Below are 16,147 nucleotides of genomic sequence, written 5' to 3' on the forward strand. Positions count from 1 at the left end.
TGCGTACATTGATGGTGGCAGTACGTTTGGGGTTTGGAAACTGATACAGCTAAAACATACTATGGATTACATTGTATCTATAATGCTACAAGAAGAGGTCGTTATGGAAGAAACAAGACGCAGATGCCAAATATCAGTGTGCGCAAAAATACATACATATGTCCCTGGCAAAGCATTTCAAAAATAAAAATCGGGTATTAACAGCACGTGAATATTGCCTTGTTTGCACACGATTTTTCTCCCGTTAATACATGGGCGGATCCAGTGAAAAAAGTAGTTTTTATGCAAGAATAGATTTAAATTTTGTTTCAAGGACAGCATAAAGTAGTCATTATCTCAGGAATAGATAGAGCTTTTGCATCACCCATTCGTTGGTGCCGGAGTCCACATACCAACTTGTTTCAGTTTGATTGTAAGCTGGTACCTCAAACTCGTTTGAAATTTCATAAACTTGTTCCCTGTGATGATCTGACGTGCAATGCCAATTGTTTCCATAACTCTGTTTTGCTTTTTTGCAAAGTTATGTTCATTTTTCGACTTATCAATGTTTTGGTGTAATCTGTTACCGCAAAGAAGTATAAAATACATTATTTATTTTTATAGCTCTTTGGTTACCGCAAGCATTATAAGAGGTGAAAGTTGTTGTAAGCTGGTATCTCAATTATGTATGAATGTATTGAAACTTCAGACAGCAATTCACAGGCTTGCTTTATACCTTTTTTTCGACTTTTCAATTTTTGATGTAATTTGTTATGTCAAGCATCATAAGAGACAGTTACTTGACTCAAAATTATTGCATCTTTTGTACTTGTCAATGTATCCATTATTGTTCCTTAGTAAACACACTTGACTGAGCAACTGGCCTCGAAAGCTGTTGTCATTACAAGCTGGCCAATCAAACTCCGTGACCTTAGAAATAACGTCTGACGTTAAAATTATTATTTCATAATTGAGGCGACTCCTTGCAGATTACATATTACATACCCCGACGATGAAAAAGTGGCGTTGTTGAAACATGCAAAACAGGTTAACATACGTCGTTACCTTCGAATGCATGATCAATATGTGAAAAGAAACCCTATTGCGAGCCTCTCATTGTACGCAACAAATTACGCATCCAATGTCCGGATTTTACATTTACGAGATTTAGGACAGAAACTAATAAATTACAGCCATGAAATATTTGATCAATGACCACTAAGTTTATTGTGAGCGAGGGCGTTAGCTGTTAGCGCATCAGATCACTACATTAGGATGTTAAACACTAAACAGAAAAAAAGAAGCGAATATACCGTATCCCACCCCCACGTTTAAACGCCCCCTACCCCTTCTAATAAATGCCCCACCATATATCTAGCACAAAAATGACTTATCAGCTTTGAAAGGGTGAATATAATTCTTCCAAGGAGTCGGGCAAAAAATGATTAAAATCGAACACTTCCGTAAAATATCCATTTTACATGTTAGAAAAAAACACCAAGTTCCGTAAAATATCCACTATTCACTTTTAATGTCCACTACTGTACTATTCTGCTATCATCTTTATAAACTTCTCAAAATGTGCTCGTGAGTTAAAGTAGTTAGTTAGTGCTATGTAGGACCACATTCGTAACAGATCAGGTGTTACAAATGAGATCGCATATGTAACAGAAATCAAGCACATATGTAACAATTTTTGTGACGAATGTGATTGATGCCGATTTTTCATGTGACATCTGACCACATTTGTCACATGTCATTTTCAGTCGGAAAAATGAACAAAAAAAGTGCTTTTTTACATCTGAAACACATTTGTAACATGTTTTAGCTCACTTGTACGAAGTCACAAAGTAAGCTATTGTGATCATCCTTTGTACGTCGTCTGACCGTCCGTATGTTCACATTTTTCTTGTGAATTTGACAGAGACAACATTTATTATTTGATTTTGACAAAACTTGCACAGAACTTAACATAGATCTATGATATCTCGGTTCCTTTCGAAAACCAGCCTTATCACCTTATTCGTCTTGGAGTTATGGCCCCAGAGATGACAATAATTACTGATTTTAGCCTTGTGAACCCAATTAAGACCACATGTTTTTGTCATTTTGACTCAACTTGCATACAACTTATATATCTATAAGATCTCGGTTCCTTTCAAAAACAACCGTCAATGATTGCACCATTTGACTTGGAGTTACGGCCCTTGAATTGGCAAAAAATGATGATTTTATCCTTGTCAACACAATGGAGACTACATTTATTATTTGATTTTTATTAAACTTATATAGGATCTCACTTCCTTTTAAAACAGCCATATCGCGCCATTTGTCTCGGAGTTATGGCTGAAATGGCAAAAATGTGCATATTTTAGTCTTGTTAACACAATAGAGGCCATATTTATATATATTTCATTTTGACCAAACTTGCATAGAAGTTATATATCTATAGACATATCACGCTATTTGTCTTAGAGTTATGCCCCCTAAAATGGCAAAAATCGCACATTTAATAACATGTATAGTGTAGTATTACTCATGTGAGCGATAGTGGGCCATGGCGGCCCTCTTGTTGGTTAGAGGGATATTTCCGGTTAGGTTAATATCTTGGTACTGGTTTGATATCTGACAATTAAACTTGGCAAGAATACCGAACAGTTATCATGACTTGTCTGTTCATAGTAGCATGGTACTTCATGTACATGCCACTTATAAAGTTCCCATATCGGTTTTGGTTTGTAAGATTTCATTTTTACTAAATGCATGAACACATGTATATGAATATGTATGATTAAAGGGGAAGATGCACACCACATGCAATCCCTGTTCAACTTTTATTATCGGCAGTTCGCTGGTTGTATCGCTTCAACAACAAATAAAGTGCACTAAAATCAAGATCAAGGCAGTCTCAACTAACATAGAAAGTCTTGTAAAAGCTGAACACTGGGTATATATACATTTATTTATACTTAAAAATAGTGACTAGCTTGACTATTCGAAGACTGCTCGTGGCTATTGTTCTGATCCTGATGTCGTCGGCGTCCGCGGGTTCGCTGCAAGATAGGTTTTTCGTTTTCGTTTTGTTTATCTTTGTTAATTCGCACTGCTTTAAACATCAAAAAAACTTATACTGACGACAATAACCCTGACGTGAACTTTATTGGATTATATTTACTAAGAGAGTTTTCTTGCCAGGCCTGGTGTCTGCATTCGTATTGAAATACTCTTATTTCGTATCTCTATAGGAGCGACAAGAGTAACTCCATCGGTGAGGGTGGTGCAGTGGATAGTTTTGCAGATTACGAAACCGGCGGAGCGGGTTGAATTCCTAGTCAGGGCCGGAATTTCCAGAGATATTGTGTCTCTCATCCACCCAGTTAAGACCTTACGTGTATCGGTGCGTTTTACCAAACCCGTAAACGAACGTACGTGTATATGAGCCAGGGTGTAATTTCAGTTGAAATTAATGGGAAGAACTAACCATCGACTAGGGTGTCGAGGGACATACGTTCGAGACCGGGTGAAAACTACTCGTATCTGTTGCGATTTTCGCCACTCGGTACAGTTTCAAGCTGGGAAATTGTCGGTTACTAACATAAAGATACTTTTGTACTGATTTTTATCATCATTATCATCATCATCATTATCATCATCATCATTATCATCATCATCATCATAATCATCATTTCATCTTGGACTGGTTCGTTCTGGGATCAATGGTAAGATAAACTGCCCTAAACTGTATTACCAACAGACGCTCTGGATCCAACAAACAAACATATATTCATCAAAACCATTCTACAGGGTGACAAAATTTGAGACGTTTGCAGTAATAGGTGTAATATGATCACTACAGATTGTCAATAAATGGTAGTTATTTGTACCAAAGTATTTGAAATCTGACTAAAGCGAGTTATGATCCGGGCACAAACATATATATTACAACAAAATAACATAACAAATCTAAGTTCAAAGCTGTGACCTTGATCTTGGATATAGCAACACGGATCATGATCGCAACACACCTTCTATCCATGCTGATCATTTGTACCAAATAATTTGAAAATCTGACAATATATATGCATGGGCAAGTTATACCAAAGACAAGAACCTATATATATAACTGCACGAACGCACAGAGTCCGCTATTTCACGGCCTATATATATATATAATAAAAGAAGGCCTATTACCTTAAAGGCGGCCTCAGTGGGGTGAGAGTAATTAGAAAACAAGGTATTTTCTTAAAATCTCATAGACATTAGTTCGCAGCACAAAGTCGGGCCCTCCTAGACTTAAGGCTAACGACTCCGTCCATGACAAGTTGTATATAATTTGTCCCGTGACATAGCAACTTCCTGTTTGTCAACCAACTTGAAAAAGCTCTGGATGACAAAAGATAGCTACAAATGTATGTCGCCACAGGGTTCGAACCAGTGACCTGAGCATGTGGGTCTACATTTCAGCAAGTCGAGGTAACAGTAGAAGTAGCTGAAGTTTTAATCATATTAAAGTGGTAGTGGCAGTGGATGCAGAAATGATTGCAAAAATTGAGCCACGTCTCGGGAAAATTAGCATTCGGACATTTTCGTGAATTTCCGGAAAGTCTATATCTAGGCTGACCTGTGCATTTATGCATCTGAATTAGGGTCAGAAAATTTCATATTCAGGTAGATTAAGCCTTCTTTGAAATAACAGTGAACGGTATGGACCATGATCAGACTGCGCGGATGCGCAGGCTGATCTGGGCCCACACTGGTTGCAAAGCCTCGAAGATTCCCGAAGGCCCATTTTCTCATGATGCGGCTCAAATAATTTTGTGACGTCATTGACGTCGACGACGACGCTAACTTGTGATGGTGCTTATGGCAGTCATTTAATGATGTTTCGATGACAACCAACTCATTGAACATTTTGAGTATAAAACTCAACATAATACATATGTGCTTCTGATGTCAACCCCCATGTTGGACAAACACATTCGTAACACATTTTACCCGTTACGAATGCGATCGCATACGTACGAAATCTGTTACAAATGCGATCTGTTACGAATGTGGTCCTACAGTGCTAAAGTTCTATACGGGTATACGATTTTCCAATAACAAGTGGACATAGACTGAGTTTAAACCGGGTCAATTTGTTCAGCCATTGCTGTATTTACTCAACTGAAAGTGGTAACGGATTGCCCCCTTGGTGCAAAAAGTAACGGCCCTGGGGGCGCTTAAACGGGGATGGGGATACGGAATGTGAATAAGGTAGAATCGTCTTGTCCATGCGTCCAATCCTAGGGTTCCACATACTGCTGACCAATATTTAAAACAGACATTGCAACCAAAATTTTACAAGATGATCATTATATATTTATATAGATGTGCCTTAGAAGGAACTTTTGCTATGCTTTAACTTGTTTTAACCTTTATAAGTGGCAGTTCTTTTGAATAGACGAACTTTGCCGGCTTCCGTGTCTCTTCTTTTGTTTTTGTTTGAAAATTCTAAACATTTTATGTGTTCTTTTATGGCTTGTTATGACATGCTGGGAGACCTGTGGCATTCCACACTTTTTCTATTTTATTTTTTTTTTCGGGTAAGCTGTCTAAGCCAACTTTTGACCTACTGAGAAAAAAAAAACAATTAAAGACGCGTCACAAAATAACTGTATTATTTTGAAGTTTCCATCCCCAACTTTGAGCGTGAAATATACGAGAACCACAACTCTTGTCGGTATTGATTTTTTGCCTTGTGCGCCGTTGTAGTTGTTTCCCTTTACACTTAAATATCGATAAACCTGCTGTTTGGCATTTATAAGTAAACTAGGCTCTACATTTTCGTGCAACGCATCTTGGTTAGACAGAATTATTGAAGTATGCTAATTAAAGCAGAATAAAACACATCTTTAAGCTACTGTAATTAATTGTATTTTATGGACTTTGCTAGATACCGACATTGTTTCACGAGTTATAAATATTCTATTATATTAAACAATAAGTAAAATGTACGATTTTACAGTAAAAATACTTGTTTATCATGCGTATGTAATGTTGATTTTCTGTCCTGTATATGCTGAGGTGAGTTATAAGTTTCGTTGAATGCATGGACCAAAAATTTAAAAATAAAAAATGCCACTTTTCAGTGGTAAAGGATATACATAAAACATCACACTAAACGATTCCTTTTCTTTCAAATCCCTTTTGAAAGCATTTCCCCTTTTTGCTGTGAAACGTAATGTTGTAAAATTATGTTCTCGGGTTATTTTTTTTTTTAATTTATCGCCATGAAAATTTCGATTTTGACAATTACTGCATATTGACTGTAAGTGTTTTACGCGTGATGTTTTATGGACCTTTGCGAATACACCGGATGGAGATAAGTTAAACACCCAAGGCTATGCTAATTACCCCCAAAATACGTCTGTAATAAAAATAATCAACTGAGACATAAAGTAGAGATGTTCTGCCATTAACAGATATTTATTTATTAAATTATTTATCGGCAAATTGATCATAGATGTACTTGTCATGATGATGGTAATCAAACATGGTTTGCATGAAAAGAAAAGAGAAATATAGGTTTCTAGTTTCAGATTGACAGTAACATATATAAGGCCAAAATGGTGTGTTTAATGCCTAGATATAGCACTGCGTACAGTTCTAGGTGTATTTAGGTGAAATTAGACCAAAATTTGTCCCTACAGTGTAAGATAGTTATTATTCTATTTTTTTAAACTATACTGAAAAAGATTGACAAAACAAGTTTGCAGACACATTAATTTAGAGAGGGCCTGACATCGGATAGTAGCTGTATTATACCAGGACCATCAGAATGATTTTCATCAAGTTTATGTGGGAGGAAAAAGTAGATCACTAGTTGTGGTGGGTTTTTAAGGTTGTAAATTTATTTTTCTTCAACCAACAAAAACAGCGGTACTGGACAGAAGTGGATACATGTATACTTTTAATTTGTTGAAATTAATACACTAAAATTCAACAGAGTATTACATAGATACAATAGATAATGTCTCAAATGATGTTTATCGGAGAAGCAAAAAAAATAAATATTTATACACTTAATATTTGAGTTTTATCTGAATGATGATTGGATTTTAGTACACGAAACTTGTAACTCTAAATTTGTGTAGCTATTTTGTGGTGTGCTCGGCTATCTCCGTTATGTACTTCCGGATTGATTTCCGTCGCTAGCTTAAAGTATAGTAATAAATTCAAATGTTTTATATGACGCTGAGTCACAAAATTCTGTCTATTTGTTGGTATATCTACAGAAAGGTGTCGGAAATGCAGTATCAATTTAAAATTACACAGGAATATTCGAACTGCTTTTGTAGAGTGTCATGATTTTGTCAAGAAGTAATGCATTTCTTATGTAAACAACATGCGACACTGTTCCTTATTTACACTGCAATCCAACATTTTCAATATATTAAATCCCCACGAACACCAAATATTTTTTAAAAATATTTCTTGTTTAAGAATTGGTTGAGGTCGTAAAATAAATAACATGATAATATTACTCAGTTCCTAAATCTGAAAGAAATTTGATTAATCTACTTTTAAGAATTAAAATAAAATATATCTAGGTACATTAGAAATTTCTTTCAGTGTATTGATTGTTTAAAACTTGTTCAACCTCTTTTCGAGTTACAATTATTTACTTTCCAGAACGTATAAGTCAAAGAGTTGTTGAGCAGTTGTTACAAAATACACAGTTTCGGAATATGATACAAACACGAGAAGTGTCAATGACTCGAGCAGATACTTCAGATGAACACATGGAAAGTAACCCCAGGTCGCACAGATGTAGCCGGTGTAATTGCAAGACGAAATGTTCTTGTAGCTGTTATTTGCTTAAAGGTCCATAATGCTTTATAGTTGTCTCTTAAAAACAGATGAAACAACTTTCCAAATAGATGTTAAGCGTACTTACATGGTTACAATACTGATTTTATGAACTGTTATAGTAAGGGCCATAAAGGGAGGTAATAAAAACAAAAGATTCATTAAAATATCATAGTATATTCAGTAATATTCAAACCTATGACAAATGTTAAAGAAAGTAATTATCAAAAATAGGATTTAACAAGAAATTAATGTATTTTATGTTCATAACGGAAAATGTGGCTGCCACATTTTGAATAAAGGCATCATGTGCCTTTAATCTGAATTAGAAATTGACGAGAGAGAAGAAATGATAGATTTTTTTGGTTTTGAACTGTCAATAAAAATAAATACTTGTAAATAAAATAAAACAAAATTTTAAGAAGTGATAAAAGAAAGTGCATATGTGATTATTGTTGCAGAGGCAGACAAGAAAATTACATCAAAATGTACATGTTTTAACTTTTCAATGACAGAGTAAAGGTAATTGCATAAATCGATAGAACACTCCAATGAGTCTTCTCTACGAATTGATCAGATTCTAGATCTACGTTTTTGCAAATTCTTTATCAATGACATAACAAATTTACAATTCTTACAAAATCTATGACTAAGACTAGTGAGTAGTGTTATGTAAGCTACACTAAAGTAAACCGTTGATAGTCACTGAATATTTCAAGTTCGTTAATACCTTTTTAAAGTAATAAGATTATTATTGAGCATGTATATTATCTTTATTTGATTTTGTGATCACATGTAAATCGATATGTAAAATCAGACTACATTTATCATGTGGGTTATGTTAAAGATATTGTTACACAGAGCGTTTAAGAACAAATCTGTAAGTTTTAGAGTATTGTTAAATTTTAGACATTTAAAATTATTTTACACTTGGGCAAAACTATACTTGTAACTAGTACTTTATCTAAGGACGGATACAGTCAACATTGAATCACAGAAAACTGTAAGATTTATGTACTTTGCTTCAAAAATTTGAGAAGGTTATTTCAATATGAAACATCTCTGTTATCAGTTATCTCCTCTACAGAATATTCTTCTCCCATACTGAGTAATCATAAATCAGGCAATTTCACCTTCTCTCTATTTTTAGATTCTGATCTAAAAACGCCATCTGATTTCAAAAACGACGCCCATGATGTATATGACTGTGATCATGAAACGCCGAACTCTGATCAGAGGAATGAATATGGTCGTAATATGTCATGTGTAAAAGAACAGGAATCACACGATGGATTGCACGAGGTATACGGAGCTTGTGGGGGTGATCCAGGAGGTCCACCGAGCGACGATTCCTCCAGCGATGACAACAGTGGTGATGGACGCAAAAACAAGGACTACAGGAGTGCACACAGTAAAGAAAACAAGAAAAAAAACATGGGTTATAGGTATGATTTTATAATACCCGACTAGCTTGGTGGAATTCTGACAAAAGAAAAAGCTTGATAGGCTGTGAGATCTCATTTAAGGAGTTAAATTCCATGTTCATGAGTTTCCAAAAAAAGTAGTAATACATTACAATGCAAAAAAACGTTTCAGTAAATGTTTAAGTCATTTAACTAACGTTAAGCGGGAAGTCTCAAAATTACAGTGATTCAAAAGAGCTCATGTAGACAAAATGATTACTTCCCGGATTTAGTAATATTTATTAATTAATGGATATCATGATACAAACAATTCTTTTCATTTATATATTGACTACCCTTCGTGTCCGACGAGTTGTCAAAGCATTCGCTGTTGAATAACAACTATTTTCCAGAATAGCTATTTTGGGTCTGAATATGTCTTCTTGCATCACTACAAAGGATACATATAATATCCATTATTTCATATTATAATTAGATGGTTTTCGTTGAAGTGTCATTTGACTTTATTTCACTTTCCAAATTACACTTACTTGCTGTGGAATTAGTGCATATAAGTATGCATTTTCCTTACGTGTATGACTATTTTTCCCAGTGTATAAATAAACAATAATGTAGTCATTTTTGCGTACAGAAAACATTTTGACATGCACTGATTTTAAAAATGATACCCACGCTCATTTTCAAGTTAAGTGAAATAAAACACTTGGCAAATCAGAGCCAACTTCCTATAACAGTGTAAATTTTCACGTGGCTCGCACAGAGGAAACGAAATGAAGATTCAAATAATATTTTACTTTTATTTTCATTGACTTCAACTGTAATCTACAATACAAGGTATGAGCGTGTTATCGACATGAAAATAGACTTTATTTCTTCACACACTTTTATATTACCGGTCAAATCATTATTCGTTTAATCAATTCACAGTACATATCTGACAGTGCAGACCTTCACATTAAGGTATTAGATCACTAATAGAAAACCTCCTTTTTGAAGAGTATTCAATTCCTACCATGAACCAACTTTTACTGCAATTCTTAGGGGGCGTAGGTTCAAGCCCTACTGGGACCAAATTTTTTTTCCCTTATTTTCCTTTTTTCTAGTAAGTTTTTACTTCTTTCAAGACTTATTATTGATTTCTTGTACAAAAATGGAAAAAGATTAATCTTATAAGCGATTTCTTGGTGTTCAAAGTGAGTTTACTACTTAAACAGAAGGGGTAGAGTTACGCATCTTTAAAAATATTGAGTTACACGCGGTGAAAGTTCTCTATTTTGCTTTCACTCTTAGATTATATATTGTGGAAGAAATTCAGGTAGGTTTTACGTCTGCCTTAATGTTATTTTTAAATGGAGTAAGCAAAATTCAAAACAGAAACACAGCATTCGACCTAATTTTTTCAATGTTGAAGTATGAATTCTGTCTCATTAAATCCGTTTACTTGAGGCACCATAGAAAAAATGATATTGACTTTTTTATTTCGTGTTTTATAATTGTTTACCAATAGTTTGATGTTTCTTTTATTAAAATTAATGGTAAAGTGAGTTCTCTGCAAACGTTTTGGATAGTGGCTATCACTTTGAAATTTGTCTCTACTTGAGTTTGAGGAGATACCATAAGTTATGCAAAATTTATAAAAAAACGGCTCGGTAAAAGTTGTTTAAAAATTGCAAAATAGTGCAAAACACGGTTACTTTTCAGAATATATCAAGCAAAGGCCATTTTGTAAACATTACTATTAGTGCTCTAATACCTTAAAACAAAGTTTACCATTTGCCCCTCATCGATGTGGGTTCGAAACCTCATTTGGGGCGTAGAATTCTTCACGTGAGGAAGCCATCCAGCTGGCTTACGGAAGGTCGGTGGTTCTACCCAGGTGCCCGCTCGTGATGAAATAGTGCACGGAGGGGCACCTGGGGTCTACCTCCACCATTAAAGCTGGAAAGTCGCCATATGACCTAAAATTGTGTCGGTGCGACGTTAAACCCAACAAAATAAATAAATAAATAAAACAAAGTTTAAAGTTCATGCATGCGTTATTGCCATGCTCCTTGCCATTGAGTCTTTCAATTGTTTCACATAATAAGGTTATTATGGTGATATCTACTGGCTTAACTGAAAAAGAGAATCAGTTACTTTACATAGGCATTCCCTGTGTATAACCAAAAGAACTATGATGTAGAAAAATCTTTTAAACTCCTAGTGGCTAAGATATTACAAAAATATGGCTAAGATATTACAATCAAAGCCTTGAGACGTCTGGTGGTTGCGGGTTTTGGTAGATTTATTTTCTGTTTAAATGCCAATCTATAAATATACATGAATGAGAAACAAATACAAATGTGCCTCATATCTAAGATGAACTCTGCCTGACCTAGCTTGTGATGTAACCGTGGGCTGGAAAACCTTATCATTTATCAATAGATCTTATATAATCTAAATGGTCAGTGTGAATGGATACAGGTTGAATAAGAAATGCTTAATCATTGATAATTTATCCGCATTGTTCATGAATGGGACTATTTTGTGAAGCACATTAACACATGACTGTCAGAAATACACTTGTAACTTTGGAGGCGGGATAATCATTGATAATGCATCCGCATTGTTCATGAATGGGATTATTTTGTGAAGCACATGAACATCCTTTGGATGTGATTAGGAATAAAATTAAGATGCTATATGAATGTCAGAAATATACTTGTAACTTTGGTAGCGGGATAAACCCGCAACCAAAAATATGACTAAGATATTACAAAAATTGCCTCTTTTGGCTTTTCTGTAAATAATTTAAAACTTCTGTTTTACTAATGTGAATCAGCAAAGTTTTTAAGACTTTTAAATGCATCGTTCTTTTATTTCATTACTCCATTCAGATGCGGCTGCATGGCAGATTTGTTTAGAGGCTGAAGACAATTTTGAAAATCAAGCTGCAAATTTATTAGAACACAGGAAGCTGCCAAATCAAGGTATACTTAATGCGGCGTGTGCAAAATATACTCTTTCATCACCAGTTTTGAAGGACCTCTGCAAGTGTATTTGCAGATATATAAAAGAAAAATCAGAAAACATTGTACATGTGTGGGCCGCGTATACTTACAGAAAAGATAGCATGGTCTTTGGAAATGAAATAGTTTTCGTTGTGTTGACAACACACACTGATATTATAGGTGAAAAGGACTTTTCAATATATCAAAGGCGCGTCTTAGATGTCAAGACCAAGACAGAGAACATGAAAATAAATGAAAAAGAATTAGATACTAGTAATCGCCCGTCTGCGACAGGGATTCAAGACCTTGAAGTATGCTTAAGAGAAAATGCAAAAACATTGATGAAAGAACACAGTGAATTAACAAGAGTGACAGCAGGTTGGTACAGAGCATGTGTAAATGATACGGGACAATATTCGTTACAAAAGCAACTTTGCATTGTGCTCTATGTACACGTCAAAGGTTTTGTTCCTTTGGATGAGAAACCATTTCCAACACAAATAGGAAAATACCCTGTTGATGTTCGAGAGGGGATATTTACACTATGCAGAGGTCCGAATGATTATCATGAAAATCTTAAAATGGGATGTGCAGTACGTGGAGAAAGCCAAGGTACACTTGGGGCGTTTATTGAGTTTGAGAACGACGTAGACTTATATGGTATCACATGCGCTCACGTAGTGTTCGGTAATGAAAAGTTAAAGTGGATTATTGAACATGGGCAAGTAAATTATCCGAATAGCGAAACTGGCGAAACTGTGTACCAGCCTGCTAGTCAAACATTTATCGCACCTTTTGGTAAAACTGTGATGGCTCTTTATGACGAAGGGGGAAATGGAGGCCCAGGAATGGAGATTGCGTTGATAAAGATTATACAAAACAGATGGCCTACTGAAGGAACATTTCCTGATGATTCAAGTTATAGACAAAAAGGTAAGTTCAGTCATAATAGATTTGTTCAAACCACGTCATGGCACTTTCAAATAAGTAGTCTCAGCTTAACAATGAGTTATATATTATTCAATTAAGAATCTTCATATGATAGAACACTTCATTTTGTGCCCCTCACCCCCTCCCCCATATTTCCAATTTGTGGGGGTGTATGTCACGGTATGGTCACGTTAGGTAAGAGGATGTGTCCGGCGTCGGTTAGTATAGCGCTCGCACTGTAAGCGAGGGGTCCCGGGTTCGAGCCCCGGACTGACTGCACATTTTTCTCACCATGTTTCTATAACATATAGACTGTCACACTCTGACGAACTATACAAGTTTTCGATGAAACGATATGAATATTGTCATTGCAGGATTTGGACTTGACAATCCGTTTACGTTTTGTTCTGGGAAGGTTTGGAAGCCAAACAGCCGTTTTCATTCGCCTATAGTGTATAAGTATGGAGGGGAAAGCAGACTTACATCAGGGATATTTCGAGTTGAAGGTGCATCCGTTCGAACCAGGACTTTTAAGGACAGCGTATTAGGAGCTGAGATGATTATGCACGACCAAATTGAAATACACTCTTTAGATGGTAGTACATTTGCTACAAAAGGCGACTCAGGGGCATTTATTTTCGCAAATGAACAAAATGACAGTGAACTTTCTGCTGTTGGGTTGTTTGAAGGAAAATTCGAAGGCGAAAATATTTATACCGTGACACCTATGTTTGCTGTGTTAAATAAACTAAGAAGATTATTCAGCAAGCAATGTGCGCTAAAAAAGTTTGCACCCTTCCACTCTCGGTTTGAGGATCCTCCGTTAGGTGTGGATCTTTATCGAAAGGTTTCTTCGCTTAACGAAAATGTTACTGTTTTAAGTGAAAAGTTAGAAAGAATTGAGCAAGGTCTCGCACAAGATTTAGCACAGCACAAAAAAGAAATTACAGAGGGATTGCAAAAGCAAAGTGAAGAGCAAAAAAGGCAAACCCTGGAACTCAAAGACCAACAAAAAAGGCAAAGCGAAGAGCACAAAAAGCAAACACAGGAAATCAAAGATCAACAAAAAAGGCAAAGTGAAGAGCAGAAAAGGCAAACCCTGGAACTCAAAGATCAACAAAAAAGGCAAAGCGAAGAGCATAGGAAGCAAACTCAAGAGCTCAAAGATCAACAAAAAAGGCAAAGCGAACAAACACAGGAAATTAAAGATCAAACAACACAAATACTGGCTTTATTACAGAGACAAAATGCATCGTGAAATAGATAGCTTGAGGTATTCTAATCTGTTGTATCCTAACCCATTGACCTCAAACCCATCTATTGTCCCGTTGGCAATATATCTGCAAAGTGTGGGTGTCATGCGTAAAATCGTTCTCAAAATATCTAGAGCAAAAGGTTTTACTAGCAGTCGGTGGTGATATTATTCGCCTTTGGTCTATGAGCAATATCCATGTAAAGCTAGATGAATTCCTGTCAATCCATGGGTTTTTAAGATACTGAACGGGAAAGGTTTTCAAATGTATCGTCTTTGTGACCTTGATCTTTGAGCCAATGGCGTTAAAACCTACAGGGATCATACACAGCCCATAAGCAATGTGCCTTTCAAGTTTTAGGACCGTACGTTAAAGTAAACTCAAAATACTAAATAGTAAATGAGACAATTGAAATTGACAGGGGTCATTCAATGTCTGCTAAGTTTAAGGATCGTATGTAGCATTGTCAAGATATCGAGTGGATTTTTTTTGTACTAAAAGTCACCTTAAGTTTTCATAACGTAATTTACTTCTTTGAAAAATAGAGTACATGTAGATCAAATGAGTACGTTTTCCGAGAGTTTTTCCTCAATTTTCGTAGAAGAATGTCAGGAAGAGAACTTGTGACTTATCCATAATTATATTAAATGCGTTTTAAACAGAAGAGTTGCAACAATGTATCGATGTGATACCTTGAAAAAAAAGAGTTTCAATCTGTAACTACATTTCTTGAAATACTTACATATAGGCAATTACCTTCATGGCATGTGTGTAAAATTGCTTTACTTTGATTTCACAAATATATACATATTGCAGCATTATTATATGTCTGAGTGTAGAAAACTGTCACATTTCAGATTTCTAATTTCATACATTTTCTATATCATGTTTTTAAGGTGGTGTGGCACGCTGTGTAATTTTCAAATGATCTGCTAAAATCTTCTAGAGTTTGTATCATTTTATTATATTTAGAAAGTAGGCCTACACGGACCTACATATTTTTAGAAAGATCTCAAATACAGTTGAAAGTCGGTATCTCTAGATTTTTACTTCGAGATAACCAAACTTCGATTTAATATGATATTTTGTGCACATGCTTTCGGGAAGCGAATTAAAAATGTCTTCGAAATAGCAGGAATTCGAGATAAACGAGTTCGAGTATTGAGTTTTAAGTATCTCAAACTGAATATAGAATTTATGACGAAAGAAATATATAGGTCATTAAAGTGAATACAATATATTAAAATAATCAATTTTTGACCAAGGCTTACATGTTTTGGTAAACTCTCCACCTAACAATTTTACCGCGTTTTATACACTATTCCCCTTTTTGGCGGACTTCTTCTCCAGATTTTTTTTGTATTTGTCTCTTACTAAATTTTATGACAGCGGCCTTAATCATACACAATGTCATAAAGGTCATAAGATTAATTTGAAGACGGATATCAAAGTTTCTCTCAAGCATCGATACATGTATAAGTCACAGTGTACAGAGAGTTACCCCTAGCTTAAGCCGTCTTCAAAAATTGATCATTGTTAATATATATTCATATGATATGAAACTGTAAGATCTGGAACTATGCCATTTCTAAAGTTTCCGATCTTAATGATGTTGGCAACATAGAGCTGTATTTGGTTATTATATATATTTATTTGACATATTATATATGCATGTCTTTATATGAAATTAATCAGTAAAAATATGTTTGTACATCGGTTT

At 35.2% G+C, this 16,147-nt stretch overlaps 1 protein-coding gene across 1 annotated transcript in view; it reads left to right on the forward strand.

Annotated features, from left to right (window-relative positions):
• The window catches only part of LOC123560065 (uncharacterized), a 22,749-nt gene extending 6,602 nt beyond the window's left edge, over nucleotides 1-16,147 (forward strand). The window contains exons 3-6 of the mRNA XM_053552327.1: nucleotides 7,654-7,845; nucleotides 8,981-9,275; nucleotides 12,131-13,177; nucleotides 13,549-16,147. Of these exons, the coding sequence (XP_053408302.1) occupies nucleotides 9,119-9,275; nucleotides 12,131-13,177; nucleotides 13,549-14,432 (2,088 nt within the window). The 5' untranslated portion in view covers nucleotides 7,654-7,845; nucleotides 8,981-9,118 and the 3' untranslated portion in view covers nucleotides 14,433-16,147. The remainder of the gene's footprint in view (nucleotides 1-7,653; nucleotides 7,846-8,980; nucleotides 9,276-12,130; nucleotides 13,178-13,548) is intronic.

Source organism: Mercenaria mercenaria, chromosome 10 (genome assembly GCF_021730395.1).
Source record: "Mercenaria mercenaria strain notata chromosome 10, MADL_Memer_1, whole genome shotgun sequence".
In the NCBI taxonomy this organism is placed as follows: Eukaryota; Metazoa; Mollusca; class Bivalvia; order Venerida; family Veneridae; genus Mercenaria; species Mercenaria mercenaria.